We start from the raw sequence: 18,281 nt of genomic DNA on the forward strand, positions 1-18,281 counted from the left end.
CCATAGACAGATGAATGGATAAAAGTTTTGGTACATATACAGAATGCAATATTACTCAGCCATAAAATGGTATGCATTTGAGTCAGTTCTAATGAGGTGGATGAACCTAGAACAATTATACAGAGTAAAGTTAATCAGAGAGAGAATGATAATATTGTATATTAATGCATATATACAGAATCTAAAAAGATGGTACTGAGAATTTATTCGCAGGGCAACAGTGGAGAAACAGACATAGAGAACAAACTTATGGACATGGGGAGAGGGGAGGAGAGGGTGAGATGTATGGAAAGAGTAACATGGAAACTTACATCACCATATGTAAAATAGATAGCAACCGGAATTTGCTGTATGGCTCAGGAAACTCAAACAGGGGCTCTGTATCAACCTAGAGGGGTGGGATGCAGAGGGAGATGGGAGATTGAAGAAGGAGGGGATATATGTATACATTAGGCTGATTCATGTTGAGGTTTGACAGAAAACAACAAAACTCTGTAGAGCAATTATCCAACTAAAAAATAAACTATTAAAAATGAAAAAAAAAGATAAGCCACAAATTAGAATATTTAAATATTTTCAAGGCATATATGTGATAAAATTTATATTCAGGCTATGTAAAAAAATTCCCCAAATTCAAAAATAAGAGAACAATCAAATTTTTAAATGGCAATAGATCTGAACAGAGACTTCACCAAAGATGTACAGATGACAAAAAAGCACATGAAAAGACATTCAACATCATTAGCCATTAGGGAAAAGAATATTATTAAAACCACAATGAGATACCACAACACACCTATTCAGTTCAGTCAGTTCAGTTCAGTCTCTCAGTCGTGTCCGACTCTTTGCGACCCCATGAATTGCAGCACGCCAGGCCTCCCTGTCCATCACCAACTCCCAGAGTCCACCAAAACTCATGTCCATCGATTCAGTGATGCCATCCAGCCATCTCATCCTCTGTCGTCCCCTTCTCCTCCTGCCCCCAATCCCGCCCAGCATCAGAGTCTTTTCCAATGAGTCAACTCTTCACATCAGGCTGAGCTTCAGCTTCAGCCATCAGTCCTTCCAAAGAACACACAGGATTGACCTCCTTTAGAACGGACTGGCTGGATCTCCTTGCAGTCCAAGGGACTCTTAAGAGTCTTCTCCAACACCACACTTCAAAAGCATCAATTCTTCAGCACTCAGCTTTCTTCACAGTCCAACTCTCACATCCATACATGACCACTGGAAAAATCATAGCCTTGACTAAACGGACCTTTGTTGGCCAAGTAATGTCTCTGCTTTTGAATATGCTATCTAGGATGGTCATAACTTTTCTTCCAAGGAGTAAGCATCTTTTAATTTCATGGCTGCAGTCACCATCTGCAGTGATTTTGGAGCCCAAAAAAATAAAGTCTAACACTGTTTCCCCGTCTATTTCCCATGAAGTGATGGGACCAGATTTTTTTATTTTTTAATTTTTTTTTTTTTTAATTTTAAAATCTTTAATTCTTACATGCGTTCCCAAACATGAACCCCCCTCCCACCTCCCTCCCCACAACATCTCTCTGAGATTTTTTTTTTTTTTTTAACACACCTATTAGAACAGTTGAAATTAAAAAGACTGACCATACCAAGTATTAGCAAGGAGGTGGAGGTAGAACTCTCATAGACTGTGGCATGGAATGTAAGATGGTAAAAATTAGTTTGGAATAGTTTGGAAGTTTCCTGAAAAGATAAACATACACCTACTGTATGATCCAGCTGTTTCACACCTAAGTATTTACTTCCAAAAGAAAGCGTATGTCCATACAAAGACACATACAAGAATGTTCACAGCATTCTGTGTATTTTAATAGCCAAAAATTGTAAACAACCAAAATATCCAATAACAGGTGAACAGATAAACAAATGATGGTGGAATTCTACGACAGAATAGTTCTCAACAATAAAATGGAAATCAACCACTGTTAACTGTTGTAATATGGAAGAACTCAAAATAATAATGAAAGCAGCCAGATTACACACAAAAAAGAACATGCTGTATGATTCCATTTAAATTCTGGAAAATGTGAACTTCTATAGTGGCAGGAAGTAGATCAGTGGTTGTCTAGGAGCAAAGCGGGCAAGAAGCAAGGATTACAACGAAATAGGATGACGCTTTCAGGAATGATTGGTTGCTCCCCATCTTGATTGATGTGATGCTTTCCCGTGCTCAGGCGCTCTGTCATCTCTGACTCTTTGCAGCCCTGGGGACTGTAGCCCACCAGGTTCCTCTACCCGTCGTATTTCCCAGGCAAGAATACTGGAGTGGGTTGCCATTTCCTACTCCCGAACCTTTCCTGGGTATGTATATGTCAAAACTGCTCGACTGTCCACTTTAAATGTATGTAGTTTATTTCAGTCATATTTCAATAAAGTATTTAAATATGCTAATATAGTAATAACGTAGTGAGAGGACTAAGAAGAGTAAGGTCTTTTTTCTTCTCAAAGGAAGGACTGTGTGGAGCGTTGAAATTCAGAAGGACCCTAGATCAGTCAGTATTATTGGCAGTGCTTGTCTGCAAGCTGTTACTGGTGGTGGTGGTGCTTTAGTCACTAAGTCATATCTGACTTTCGTGACCCCATGGACTGTAGCCTGCCAGGCTCCTCTGTCCATGGGATTCTCCAGGCAAGAATACTGGAGTGGACTGCCATTTCCTCCTCCACTGTTACTGGTACACAACATCATAAGGAATTTGCACAAGAAGGTAAATCAACTACTACCTCCCTAAGCACACTGGTTAGTTCAGCTGATATTTTTATTTTAATGGCCTAGATTTCTCAATGAAAAAAGCAGTATATTGAAGAACATTCTGGCACAAACTCCACATCTAATCACCAAGCTGTAACAAACGGTTCAGAGTGGCATTATCTAGACCACACTGACATTTATTAATCTCCCTAAACCTATATACTCATCTGTATGAGAATAACAGGGATTGCTCTGGACACCTCAAATAGCAGTCTGATGCTCTAATGAGTTATAAAGCTTTCAAAACAGCAGGTATCAATGATGCATCATACTGCATTATGTAGGAATTAATTTGAAAATACAGCAAAACAAAGACAATATATTTTTATTTGCTCAGAATGCTTGTTTCTAAAGGTCACTGAAATTAAAAATGGTTTGCTTTCCAATGAAGTTGTTAACATCCAGAACTTCATTAAGTTTATACCAAATTAAGAATTTACAATAAACAGGGACCTATATAGTCTTAGCAGATATCGGAGTAATAAGGTATACACTATAAAGTGACACATATTCTTTATAACAGAGCATAGTCTCCTGAACAGACACAGAAATGCAGAAGTAAGTAAACAGTATTGTTTTCACTTTTATCTATGCTCGAATATAATATTTTAGTTCCTAGAATTCAAAATTGTTCACCCAGATTTAGTTTTGTTTTTTTTTCCTTCAAGTCTGGAGAGCTTCTCTATAAAATTTTACATTTTATAATTTTCCTTTGAAATATGAGAAAAACATGGAATCTCCTGAGTTAGATGCAGCTTATACATTCTTTAAAAATTACTTTTAAAAAACATCACAAGTGAACAACCAAATATATCCATAATAAACATCCTTGCTATTCACACAGTTCTTTAAGCAATACTCAAGTATATCTGTGCTTGTATGTTTACATTAGAGTCTATTTTTAGCTTACCATAAAACTGTATCTATAAAGCCTTTACAAATATTTAATAAATGAAGCAAAACAGTCATTATGAAAATATAAACTGTGTTTACAGCCTTTTCATCTTTCATGTTTTTATGCATTTCCTGTCAACCATATAATTTCCTTTTCTTTAGGGATGCTGATAAATTGTTGTCTTTGTAATCTCAACACTGCTGCTTTCTCAGCTGGCCATTCAGATTTTCTGAACACATGGTATTCTCTCAGTGCATCAGTTGTACCAGTGGAATCTGATAATGTTGGTATTCATCATTTCCAGTTATTTCAACTGAAGGACCACCTTCAAACACAAAATTGAAAGGCAGCAATCAGATTATACCAGAATGATGCCAGTAGATGCTGAATGAGATGCTTTGAAATCTCTGAAGAAGGGCCTGGAGAACTGACAAGAGTAACACAAAAAACACAGGCCTGCAAGGATCCACGGTTCAGATTCATTCAACATTTACACAGAACCTGCCACACACCCCTTCAGACATGCAGCCCCATCAAAAGGCAAGCCAGGCTACGAGTTTATTACTGGGCATGTGGACAAGTCATCAAGGCACTGTGCTGCCCAAGTGACTGCAGAAGATGAAGTATACCGGGGTTTCAAAAAGATGGGAGACAAGATGGGTTAGTGTCAAGAGAGGTGCTAAGAATAACTGACTTTAGTCCTTGAGACACAATCACTAGAGATGATGCTCAGCAACAGGGAAAGAACATACATAATGCAGATAATTATTTTTTATGTCTTCTTCACAGCAGCAGTTTCTACTGTTTAAATATCATTGTTCTCATTAGTTAAACATCAGAACTATTACTGTTATTTAGCCATTCCTTTGTAAATGCAAAGCTTTTGGTCCTTCATTAGTTTATCTCAAACTGATATTTTCATAACTATAAATGATATTTTGTCTCCCGAACTTAAATTATCTACCATTTGTCCAGTTAAATAAAACAATCTTGTCTTCAAAATCATAACTATTTTTAATCATTAAATCTCTTCAGAACTAGCTAATTTCACAGCCCCAAGATTTAAAAAAAAAAATTTTATCATTAATGAGACTAGAGCAAAACAAATTTAGCTGCTTTCCTTAAAATATAACTACTTGACAAATTATGTTCTATTAATACAAATCAATAATAAATGTAATATCTAAAATGAGAGATGCAGAACATATCAACAAAGCATCTTCTGTGTTTGACATAAAATATCAGGAACAAAGCAAACTTTAAATGCAAATGATTAGCTTTTCTTATATTACTCCAGTGGTATCAATCAAAACTTAAACATTTTGAAGCACACAACAAAATTAAAACACATACCTTATTAGCTGCTTCCAAGGAATTTATTAGCTTCTGCAGCTCTTCTTTACTCATTTCAACAGAATATGGCTTGACTTCACCATTTTCTTTTACATCTAGATAAAGGTTTAAAAGTGGCATTTGTAATGAAGCAATCTTGTCACTAGAAAGTGCAAGCTGTTTAAAATGAAAGAAATAGTAATTAAGAAGTAGTTTTAAAAAGGAATATACTAAATATGCATCAGAGCTTATGAACAACACATTAAAAAAAAAAGTACTCTTGTTTGCTATGAAGTACAGGAAAATATGAAAGGGATAAAGGGAATTAAATGCATGCCAAACCAGCATATATTTGAACAGAAAAAGAAAGGACAGTGAATGAAAACAAGACAATAGTTTAGGGACAACTAGTTGGGATTCTGTAGTAGTAGATAGCTAGAGCAGTGCTCTGGCTCAGAAGTACCAAATGGGTCCAAGAAACAGAGAATTCTTAAAGAAGTGTAATGACACCAAGAGGACCGAAGTCCACGTACAAAGATAAAACTAAAAACATGGTGCAGCTCAGAAATTAAGATGCATAAATAATGAGTAGTTGACTCTCCATTAAACTACTGACAAATGTTATCAAGATACCACTTTCAATTAGAGCCAGTTAACAAAAATATGACACTTTTCCCTCTTACACTCTCTGTCCAAAATCAGTAGCTGAGAAGAAATGAAAGAACCAAATGTTTATGATACTAAAGCTTTCTGAACCAAGCATCATAGCTTCACTGGCAGATGGCAAAGAGAAACTTAATTTTCCTGGAATTTGAGCCAGGAACCCCATAACAACTGAATTTTGGAGTGCAACCACTTGTAAAAATTGACTGGGGCAATGATAAAGGGCTCCTTCTCTGTGGTATATACACTACAGGACCAAATAAACCTTCACACAACTCCTCCATCTTCTCTCTCCAAAATACAGGACTCAGCATATCTGAGATCACCTTCAGGTCGCCCATCTCATCGTTAATTCTCTTCAGTATTTCCAATAAGTGATTTATTAGCCTATGCTTGAGTACCAGCAAGGAGGATGAGTGTGCTAACTCAAAAAGAGGTTAGAATAATTTTCAGACACACATAGGGGTTAGATTATTATTTCTTAAGTTGAAATTCAACCTATTTCACTGTAAATCATATACTTTAGCCCTGTCCTATCCCCCAAAGCCACAAAGCACATATCTATTCCTTCATCCACATGCCTTAAAACTTCAGTTAACTAAATTCATTATAATTGTAATGTTATTATACATGGTTCAGATGTCTGCAGTGCAAGTTAACACAAAAGACGTAATTTTAATTACCTTTGATATATTTTTAAGAAAATGTATCTCAAAAACACATTTTAGATATCAGTTCAGTTCAGTCGCTCAATCATGTCCAACTCTTTGCGACCCCATGAACTGCAGCATGCCAGGCCTCGCTGTCCATCACCAACTCCTGGAGTTCACCCAAACTCATATGTCCATCAAGTCACTGATGCCATCCAGCCATCTCATCCTCTGTCGTCCCCTTCTCCTCCTGCCCCCAATCCCTCCCACCATCAGTCTTTTCCAATGAGTCAACTCTTCACATCAGGTGGCGAAAGGACTGGAGTTTCGGCTTTAGCATCAGTCCTTCCAAAGAACACCCAGGACTGACCTCCTTTAGAATGGACTGGCTGGATCTCCTTGCAGTCCAAGGGACTCTCAAGAGCCTTCTCCGACACCACAGTTCAAAAGCATCAATTCTTCGGCGCTCAGCTTTCTTCACAGTCCAACTCTCACATCCATACATAACCACTGGAAAAACCATAGCTTTGACTAGATGGACCTTTGTTGGCAAAGTAATGTCTCTGCTTTTGAATATACTATCTAGGATGGTCATAACTTTTCTTCCAAGGAGTAAGCGTCTTTTAATTTCATGGCTGCAGTCACCATCTGCAGTGATTTTGGAGCCCAGAAAAATAAAGTCTGACACTGTTTCCACTGTTTCTCCACCTATTTCCCATGAAGTGATGGGACCAGATGCCATGATCTTCGTTTTCTGAATGTTGAGCTTTAAGCCAACTTTTTCACTCTCCTCTTTCACTTTCATCAAGAGGCTTTTTAGTTCCTCTTCACTTTCTGCCATAAGGGTGGTGTCATCTGCATATCTGAGGTTATTGATATTTCTCCTGGCAATCTTGAATCCAGCTTGTGCTTCTTCCAGCCCAGCGTTTCTCATGATGTACTCTGCATATAAGTTAAATAAGCAGGGTGACAATATACAGCCTTGACGGACTCCTTTTCCTATTTGTAACCAGTCTGTTGATCCATGTCCAGTTAAAACTGTTGCTTCCTGACCTACATATAGACTTCTCAAGAGGCAGGTCACAGTGGTCTGGTATTCCCATCTCTTTTAGAATTTTCCAGTTTATTGTGATCCACACAGTCAAAGGCTTTGGCCTAGTTAATAAAGCAGAAATAGATGTTTTTCTGGAACTCTCTTCCTTTTACCAGGATCCATTTTAGATATATAATATTACAAAAAAATAATGTATTCAAAAAGTGAAACAGAAAGTGTTCTCCTCCTGAAAACACTTCTGTCTGATTCTTTGTGACTCCAGGGTCTGTAGCCCACCAGGCTCCTCTGTTCATGGGATTCTCCAGCAAGAATACTAGACTGGGTTGCCATTTCCTTCTCCAAATAAAAAATATACTCATAATTAAATATATTCTCACCTTTATCTGCCAATCAAAATCCTGTAGTTGTGCAGAGGAAATATCAACTATTTCTGCCAAAAGAGTCTTCTTGATTTCATCTTTCCTACTTTTTAAGCATTTCATGATAGCTTCTTGATGAGATGAATTCAACTGATTCAACTGTTGAGATATCTATGAAAATAAAAATAAATGGTTAGAAAATAAGTGAAAAGGCCTTTCTGTTTAAAATGTAAACAACAGTTACATTCTCATTTCATATAATCTTTAAAATGGTAAATGGGGGAAAATACTAATATAACTATGAAAAGAATAAGATGAGAATGGATAACCAGTAAACAAGAAGTTTTAACAAGGTTTTGCAAAACAGAAAGGAAAAGGGCTGACTGATGAACCAACATAGGAGCGAATACACTGAAAACCACTAAAGCTGATTTACCTATATTAATATATAAGACAAAATAGACTTTAAGGCAAAAAGACTTACAAGAAATAGAACAAGATAGTAAAGGGGTTGTTCAACAGAAATAAACAGCAATCACAAATTTGTGTTCACCTAATAACATGGCCTCCAAATATATAAAGCAGTGAAACTCGGCAGAAAAAGCAAAATGGGTAAATCAACTTTCATAGAGATGCTAACACACCTCTCAGTAATGGATGGAAAGAGAAAGCACTGTAAAGATACAGCACTGAGAAACACTTTCTACTTAATCTAACTACACATAGAACACTACATCCTACAACTGAAAAGTACATATTATCTTCAAATATATATGGAACATTACCCGAAAATGAACCATATGTTGAGCCATGTCACAAATCACAACAGATTTCAAAGAACTGGAATCATATTAATTATATTTTTGAGTCATTGTGTAATTAAATAAGAACTGAGCAAAACTTTTCCAAATATTTAAAAATTAAGCAGCATGGTAACACAGTACTAAGTGACAAAGTAAATCTTGCATAAACTCTTTCATAGAAAAAAGAAAACAACAACTTCCTATTTCACAAGATGGGAATAAAACTTGATATTTTGACAAAAACATTATAGGCAAAAAATTATGGGCCAAGATTACTCAAACATAGATGAAAAAAATCCTAATGAAATACTGGCAAACCAAAAAAAATTTTAAAATAATAATATATCATGACCAAGTTGGATTTATTTTGGTAAGGTTAGTTTAACATTCAAAAATCAATGTAAGACATCACATTAACAAAATAAAGGTGAAGATATAAATTCAGGAAAAAAACAATTTTAAAAATTCAACACCTATTAATTCTCAGCAAAGTAAGAATCGGTGGAAGCTTTTTTAATCTAATCATTGATACCAATAAAACCATACAGCTAACATATTAAATTGTGAAATACTGAACACATACATTCTCCCTAAAGTTAGACAAGGCACTGCTTTTTTCTTCTTTTCTTTTCTAAAACTGTCCTAAAGACATTAGGCAATGCAATAAGAGGGAAAAAAAGAAATAAAAGCTATTAAAACTGAAAAAGAAAATGATTACATACCAAAAAAACTCCCCCTCAAATTTATAAACCATTATATATAGTAGATAGGGGCTTCCATGGTGGCTCATATGATAAATAATTTGCCTGAAATACAGGAGACTTGGGTTCGATCCCTGGGTCAGGAAGATACTCTGGAGAAGGTAATGGTTACCCACTCCAGTATTTCTTGCCTAGAGAATTCCATGGACAGAGAAGCCTGGTGGGCTACAGTCCATGGTATTGCAAAGAGTTGGACAAGACTGAGCAACTTACACTTCTATATACTAAATAAATTTAGAAAGATTGTTGGACACAGAGTAAATATATAAAAACCAACTTGGGTTTCCACATACTAGCAATATGCAATTGGAGAACAAAATTTAAGAACATCCGAAACATCAGTTACTTAGAAATAAATACAGTAAAACATTTGTGGGACCTCTACACTGAGAACTACAAAATATGAGAGAGAAACTGAAGCTAATCTAAATAAACAGAAGGTAATACCAAGTTCATAGATCAGAAGGCTCAATAATGCTGTCAATTCTCTCCAAAATAGTCTAGAGACTCAGTGCAACCCATGCTGTGGACTTAATGTCCCCTCAAAATTCATATTAAAACTCTGACCCTGAAGATAATATCTAGAAACGGGACCTTTGACACAAAATCAGGCTTAGATGAGGTGATGAAGGTAAGACCCTCATGATGGGATCAGTTCCCTTGTAAGAAACATCAGAGAGTTTGCTCCCTCTCTCTCTGCACCTGCCCCATGCCCCCCACAGCCATCAGAGGACACAGAGAGAAGGCAAAAACCTTTGGCAAGGAAAAAGCCCTCCCTCATCAGGGGCCAGAATCAGCCAGTGCCTTAATTTTGTGCCCCTAAACTCTAGAACTGTGAGAAATTAATTCCTCTTATTTAAGCTAACCAATTTAAGGTATTTTGTTGTGGCAGCCCAAGCTAATACTCTCCATCAAAATTCCAGGAAGTGTTTTGGTTAAAATTGACTGATTTTAAAATGTACCTGAAATTATGGAGGATATACAAAAATCAAAGCTATCTTGAAGAAATACAAGGTTGAAGGTCTTCTACTATTAGATATCAAAATTGAATGTAATGCAGCTCTAATTCTACCATAATTTAAGCCACTGTGATATGGGTAAATACAGGCAAACAGACTCATGGAGTAGAAAAAGAGTCCAGATACAGACCCAAACATATATGGTCACCTGCATTTCCCAGAAAGGCTGCACAGCAATTCTGTGGGGTAAGGATGGTCATTTCAACAAGCGGATTTCATATGGGAAAATCTCAACTTAATACTTAACTCCATATACCAATAGTAATTCAAATATATCACTGACATAAATAAAAGCTAGAACAATCAAACCACTACCAAAAAATATATGAAAATGTTTTCATGATTTTGGCACAAACATTCCTTAAATGCAGTATTAACATCACCAACCATCAAAAGAAAATATTGACAAATTGGACTTGATTAAAATTCAGAACTTCTATTCAACAAAAGATACTAGGAAGAGACTAAAAAGACAAGCAACATAATAGAAGATATTTAAAATACACATATCCAAGAACTCATATTCAGAATATCATCCAAATCAAAATGATAAATATATATAACTTCATTTCTCCCCAAGTGGGCAACCTACACAAACATGCCCAAATTACTTTTGACAAAGGTACAAAAGCAGTTTAATGGAAAGATATCCCATGACCCTGCAGTTTTACTTTAAGACTTCTAGAAAAGCTGAGCAATTTATGTATGACAAGACACATACAAAATGTTTGCAGCAGCACTATTGATAATAATGAAAGGGGCAATGATCCAACTGGTCATCGGTAGGGAGACAGAAAAATAAGTCTTACTAATGCCTATCGTCAGATACTACAAGGAGATGAAACACATAAACCAGATCAATACTTTTTAACATTGATCAATCTAAAACACAGTATTGCTGAAAAAATTATAAATGTATACATACATTACCACTCGCAAGTTACACATTTAAACAGCTCAAATAATTGTATATATTGCTTAAAGATGCAAACATTCACACATTAAGGAATACGAAACATGCATACAAATTCACTAGTGGTTTTTTCTATTCGAAGGGTAATATTTACATGTATCTATAATGCCTTGTTTCTAAAACACACACACACACACACGTGAAATACATAAAGTAAAATGTTAACAATTGTTTAATTGTGGTAATGGGAATATAGGTATCACTTATATACCTTTTAATTTTCTTCCACGATTTAAATGTTTCACAATTTAATATAAGACAACCAATCAGAAACAAAAGTACAAAACCCCGAAACTTCCACAGATTTTTCCACTTACTCACAATTATTAGGTTTTTATTGCTATCACAAAGAGTCAGACACGACTGAGCGACTGAACTGGAACTGATTTTATACACTTGGACCTCCCTGGTGGCTCAGATGGTAAAGAATCTGCCTGCAATGCGGGAGATGTGCATTCAACCTCTGGGTCGGGGAGATCTCCTGGAGAAGGGAACGGCTACCTACTCCAGTATTCTTGCCTGGAGAATTCCATGAGCAGAGAAGCCTGGCGAGTTATAGTTCATGGGGTTGCAAAGAGTCAGATAGGACTGAGTGACTAACACTGTCACTTTTCATTATACACTTCCTGACGATGTATTACACGGTACCCTAAACACCAAAATTAAAAAAAAAATCTGAACATGAATTATCAAGGTATCGAAATCTGGAGCAAAGTTACCTCTTCGTCAGATAAATTTTTACCAACTACGGCTTTGAAAAAGGTGGTAATGTCTTCTAGAACATGCATCCATTCTGTTGAATCCCAAACACTGTGATAATCCTGGTAGAGAGGATAAGTTCGGCCACAAATGCCATCAATTATTTTGTGAAGAAGCTAGAGAGAAAAAACAAGAGAGAGTAATAAATGTAATTATAAGTAAAATTAGAAAACAGATTTATCTTCCTTGTAGCAAATAAATATTGGCAGAAGTTCATGTTATCTGCAGAAAAGCTGAGGCTGAAAAGCAACGATCTTTAACATTATTTTATTAACTAAAAGTCAGAGCTACACACGCACACGCACACGCACACGCACACGCACACGCACACGCACACGCACACGCACACGCACACACACACACACACACACACACTTTCCATAGTTTTGTCCACCTTCAGAAACTAAAATAATTTTACAGACACGCTGTTGTTTCTCCAATGTTCCTAAAAGGAAGATGGTGAGTGCAGCAGTTTCTCCTTGGGATTCCTTAGACTTCATATTTATACCAATAACCAAAAAACAAGGTATGAGTCTTAGAGCAAAGTCTTTCAACTGTAAATCTACAAACCCCTTCTCTCCATTTTCCATAGCACCCATACTTAACTTCTTTAAGTCCACTCCAAAAAACCTCTCATTGACTTACTTTCTCTTTTTCATATTTCTTTCTCTCTACCCTAGCTTAATGCCAGCAATGGAAATCCTAACACATATATAACTGAACATGTGATTAAATCTGTGGCTTTTGGAACCAAACTGGCTAGTCTGAATCCTATTCCCACTACTGACTACTTTTGCCAAGTTACTTAAAGATTCTTTGCTGGTTTCCTCATGTGTAAAATGAGGATATCATCTACCCCCATAATGTTGTTTTAAGGGTTGAAGAAGGATACATGCAAATCACTTGGCACACTCCTGACATTAAACATTGCTTCCCATTGTTATCCTTCTTCTTTTTACTAGTTGTAATTATCATCATCACTATTACTACTGGTACTATCATAACATCCACACCTCTAACATGTATTAACTGAGTACCTACTGTATCACCACTACTCTAGGCAAGTGATCAATACAGTTTTCTTTCGCCAAGAGATATTGGTGTGTTGTAAGAAGAGTACCTGAATCCAAATAACTTGGAAATGCATTTAAACAGCAAGGAGGCTTCCAACTCTTTTCTCCTGGATCATGTTCCAGTGCATTTTAAGCAAAAACTCCTTCTCTGTAACACCATACTTATTGAAACAGAGATGAGTAATTGGTGACCCTAATTCCAAACGATGGCTAATGCACTATGTGAACAGAACTTTTATTTACCATAAATTAACCAACAACATTTTCAATTTGAAATCATTCAAAATTCTCTACCTACACTTCACCTTATCCCAAACTGTCCCCAATGCTAAAGTAAAACCCAGAACTCAAATTGAAAACTAAGAGCACTAGGTTTTTGGAACATAGTCTTTTTAAATTCACAAATATGTAGTGAGCACTTCATTCCAGTTATTAAACAGGTTAATGCAAATACAAAGAAAAAATAACTATAATAGCTAGCATTTATAGAGCCCTAATTATATACCAAACACTGCGCTGATCTTCACTACAACCCTGTAAAGTAAGTCTTGCTATTATCCCCATTTTACAAATGAGGAAACTGAGGATAAATAAGATAAAGTCCTATCATATCAGAGCCTCAGGCCATTAGAGAAAACTAATATAATCAATAAGTATATGTAATTTAGGATGATAGGAGTTATAATTAAAGTTTACAGAGGGTACAAAGGAGCACAGAAGAGAAAAGTATGTCTTAAAATAATGAATAGTTAGCCAAACAGGAGCAGGGTATTTCTAGTCACAGCTGCACGCTGACAGGATAAACTGCATGGCGCAGTTTGGGAGATGGCAGCACACAAAGCTGGGAGAGGTGGCAGAGACCAAATTATAAAGGGCCTTGTATACAAGGCAGAAAAGCCCAGACTGTAAGCAACGTAATTCACATATTTGCATTATGTTTCCATAAATCAGCCAGCAGGTCAGGAGATACAAGGAAAGAAAAGGGCAAGAGGTTGAGTCCAAAGACCACCCCCCACTTCCATTTACTTACCATCAAGAGATTAAAAGGGAGGTGATAAATTGTTAGGGACACTCACACTGGAGGCAGCAGAGAGGTAAAGGAGATCTGAAAAGGATGATACTCAGAATTTCAGGTTTAAGTAAGTGGTGGTATCACAAACCAAATTTGAGGCTACAGCCACAGAAGGAGAAAGTCAGGGAGAAAGACAAGAGCTACGCCAAGTATACACTGAATTTGAGGTACCTGTGGGTGTATCTAAGCAGAAGCCTGATACTCAGAAGAGATTTTTAGATCCAGAGATTCAGGAGTCATCCACGTACCTGGCAGTGAAGGTTACGGGCCTATCTAAGTAGTATGCAGGTAGGGTGAAGACAGGAGCAGAAAGCTAATACAAGACTTAGAGTCAACAGATCTGAGCATCTGTTTCCACTTTGCCACTTACTAGTTTGATAACTTTGGGTACGTTACCCAAACCCTCTATAGACATTTCAGTTTTCTCATTTGTACAGTCAGAGAAAAGTTATGATTTTTTTTTATCCTGGCAAGATAAGTAAGTTTATTACTTTCTATCTCCTCCACACTATTCCCATTATAAATGGAACAAAGGAAAAAGAAAGGCAGAGATTTGGGGCTTATAAAAGCTGGCTACCACATAGCCCTCTATCACATTAGTAGGCTAAGCCCTCGTCCCAAGCGGGCTAAGCCCTTGTCCCCAACTTTCATCCACTGTAAATGAAACAGATTTGGGATTTATTCAAAATTACATATCACAGAAACTAAAAGCCAGCCCACCAGAGCCTGGGATCCAGATCTTGGTCACAATGATAAAGCTGAATTTAGTAAACATTAATTGACTCCTTCCTTTAGCAAATACTGATTAAGAACCCACCTGGGGCCAGACATAATTCTCAAGAACCGGGTATATAAACAAAGTATCTACCCTGAAGGAGTTCAGAATAAGAGAGACTAGTGGCAAGAGAACCAGTTAGGAAGTTGTGTTCAAGGAAGACTTGATTAGGCTGGAACTTCTGGGGAACAGAAAAAGATGGGAGTAAGCATAGTAACATATTAATATTAATACCAAGCTTTAGTCAGTTCTCTGAAGTCAGAGGGCAAAGGACCACAGCTCCCAGAGCTCAGGCTGAAACTCTATTTTGCATACGTTGCCTTTTCTTTTACAGGGCTGGCAAATTTCTTTCGAGTCTTATACTTGGGGCACCAAGGGTTTTTTAACTTGAAAGTTCAAGGGAGAAAAAACACTTCTCAGTTAGATTTTCCTCTTACAGTAACCATTGGGTTTTCTTCCTTTCACAGTTCACAGACAAAATTTCGCTGTATGTATTTACTGTCTCCACATTGCTCTCACCCTTCAAACTAAAAATCCGCTGCTGTCAAAAACAATTATACACTGCCAGTACCTTTGGTATTAAGGCTAAACCCAGGAGTATAGTACACAGAGGCTCCTGACTGCTCCTCACTTGTTCAGCCAGTCTCCCTGCTCTACTTCTCACTCTGAACTTTGGCCTCTGAAACTACAGCAGGTCCTAAAGCTCCCTGGGGCTGCCTTTCTTCTAGTCTTCATAAGTGCTGTCCCTTGGCCTGAAATACTCTCTCCCCCCAGCCCATCTGGTTCCTCCTCATCCTTCAGGAACTCAATGTAGAAACCTAGGCACATGCTCTACAAAATGTTCCCTTGCCCCTTCTAACCAGAGTCGCTACCCCTCCTACAAACTGATTACTGGATAAATCATTAATTCAGTTATCCATTTATTCAGTTTGGTTTCCTCATTAGTTGACAAGGTCCACCAGGGTGTGGGCTGTCTCATTCACCATTTTACCTTATCCCATACGGCATTAAGCACATAGTTCAGTGAAGTGTTGGCTGAACAAGTGAATAAGGCTGCTTTTTTCCAGATTCTCATAAACTAGGTTACTTCCTAGACTGGAGGGGCCGACGTATATGTCACGTCTTGAAGTAAGGTCCACGTTGGACGACCCTACCTGTATGTCTCCCAGTTTGGAGTAACACATCAATTTTTTTCTGCCACTCACAAAGAATTACGGCCTGCCTCTCTAGGTCACCACGGTTATTCCCTTCACCTAGCACCAGCGTTCCTGGCGCATGGGGAATGTTGTGGAGGTTTTGCTGAAACAGTGAATGAATGAATGAAACATGTACAAGAGGTCTGTAAACCACCCCCTCCAGCTTTCAAGCTGGCGACTCCGCACTCCCCAGTCCAGGGTCACTTGGTCCCGGCCGCTCCCGGGGAACGGATAGGTGGTCCCCGCTAGGGTGCGGGCGCGGCCCAGCGGGCGTCTGCATGCAAAACCCCTGGAGGGGCCACTGGAAGCCGAAGCACGGACGAGGCGTCCCAAGCCTTGGACTTCTCCAGTCTCCAGAGAACACGGGGTGGGGCGAGGGAGCACCCAAAATCACACCCGGTCCTCTTCCCCTCCCCGGGCAGCAGGCGCGAGCCTCCCAAAGGCATCGGGATGAGGCCTACCCTTCACGCCAGGCCTTCCAGGAGCCTGGCCCGCGCAGCCGGCACCTGCGCCCTCCTCACCTGCAAGCCCCGCTCTGCGGGAAGCTTCTGCAGCCGCCACAAGGGCGTCCCCTCTTCCGGCTCCATCCCTGCGAGAAGCTATGGGCTGGGTCACATGACCAGTCCTGGCGTAAGAAAGGCTACGGCTCGTCCACGTGACCAGCCGGGCCGGATGGGCGGGGCGGGCTCGGAGACGCTGGAGCCCTTGTGCGCGTGCGCAGAGGAGAAGGCTTCGCTTTCTCAGAAATCAAAGAAAATCCTTTCCGCCTGTGGCAACTTTGGTTAAACACCCTTCTGGTACTACAATGAAGATGCATTCGCAAATCTCTCAGAGCAATTTGGCACCTTTATTCAGAGCTGTATTAAACTTTCTATGCACACTTAGAATGCAAAATAAGGGTAACTATATTTGGAAGGCAAATTGATTTGGAAAGTATCCTGATTTGGAAGGTCAATTTGCCTCCTACCGTGCGTGAGGTTCTTCATAGATTATCCTATGAAGTTACTGTTTTCATCCTTATTTCCAAATAAGACCAGAGAAATTACTAGGGTTGTCAGATTTAGCAAATAAAAATACCAAATTCCCAGTTAAACACGAAATTTCAGATATTTTCTTATAAGTGTGTCTTAAATATTGCATGGGACATAAACAAAAAAAAGTATTCTTTATATGAAATTCAAATTTAACCAGGCATCTTGTATTTTATCTGTCAACCCTAAAAGTACCCCCCAAGCCCGAGCTAAGAGCTCAGCCTGAAGTAAATGAAATCAGATTCTAGAGCCAGACTCAAAGTTGGACTAAACCTAAAACCCAGAGCGCCTGTGATTAACCCTCATTATAGCTCTTACTTCAATCGGATTCTGGAGAATTCGGTAATAAATAAGATAACCTCTGCGAGCCAGAAGTTTCCAGGAGCACAGTAAATAAAAGACAGAAACAGGAATTACAATCTAAACAATAGGAAACGTGGTACAAGCTGCTAAAGCATACCGCTGGAAAGTACTTTAATCTGTGGATTATACAGAAAAAGAACTACTTAAAGACATCCTTCAAAGGTTAGCACAAAGGCTCTTTCTCTACTTTATGCCCACCTCTTGAATTTCATGGCTGTCTCTCTCTTTAAAAATTTACCACTTTTTAGTTCTTAATATAGGTAGACATATATAACCTTCATTGTCCTAGCTGAAACATATTATCTTAACACACTTTGTCTTTATGCATAGGTGCTCCCCAAGTAATAGTTAATAAGTGAGAAAGAATCTGGAAAATGGGCTCATATACATCAATTAGTAAATCTGAGGGTAGGGTCTGTTTTCTAAAAAAAAAAAAAAAGACTGAATTTTATATGTTGTAACAGAATAAAAATATTTATCAAGTATCTACTATACGCCAAAAAATTATATATTTCATCTTACTAATCTTCCCTACAACCTTGTGTTGTAGATATTCTCCCAGTTTTAAAAATGAAGACTCAATATTGGTAACATAATATCAACCCTGTTCAAGGTCACAAAGCTGGTACTCATGACCTATTTTATATCCACGGACTGATAAGGCCTATGACCTTGAGTTATAATCCTAATGGCAAAGAATAAAAAGCAAAATTATAAATATAAAATA

General features: G+C 37.9%; 1 protein-coding gene across 1 annotated transcript; it reads right to left on the reverse strand.

The window, feature by feature from the left end:
- Positions 1,815–16,820, reverse strand: COMMD8 (COMM domain containing 8). Its single transcript, XM_005681578.3, has 5 exons — positions 16,682–16,820; positions 12,005–12,160; positions 7,748–7,900; positions 5,025–5,180; positions 1,815–3,996 (listed from the first exon to the last, which is right to left on the reverse strand). Exons 1-5 carry the CDS (start codon positions 16,745–16,747, stop codon positions 3,976–3,978), a joined length of 552 nt encoding a protein of 183 aa, XP_005681635.1. The 5' UTR covers positions 16,748–16,820; the 3' UTR covers positions 1,815–3,975.

Source organism: Capra hircus, chromosome 6 (assembly GCF_001704415.2).
Source record: "Capra hircus breed San Clemente chromosome 6, ASM170441v1, whole genome shotgun sequence".
NCBI lineage: Eukaryota > Metazoa > Chordata > Mammalia > Artiodactyla > Bovidae > Capra > Capra hircus.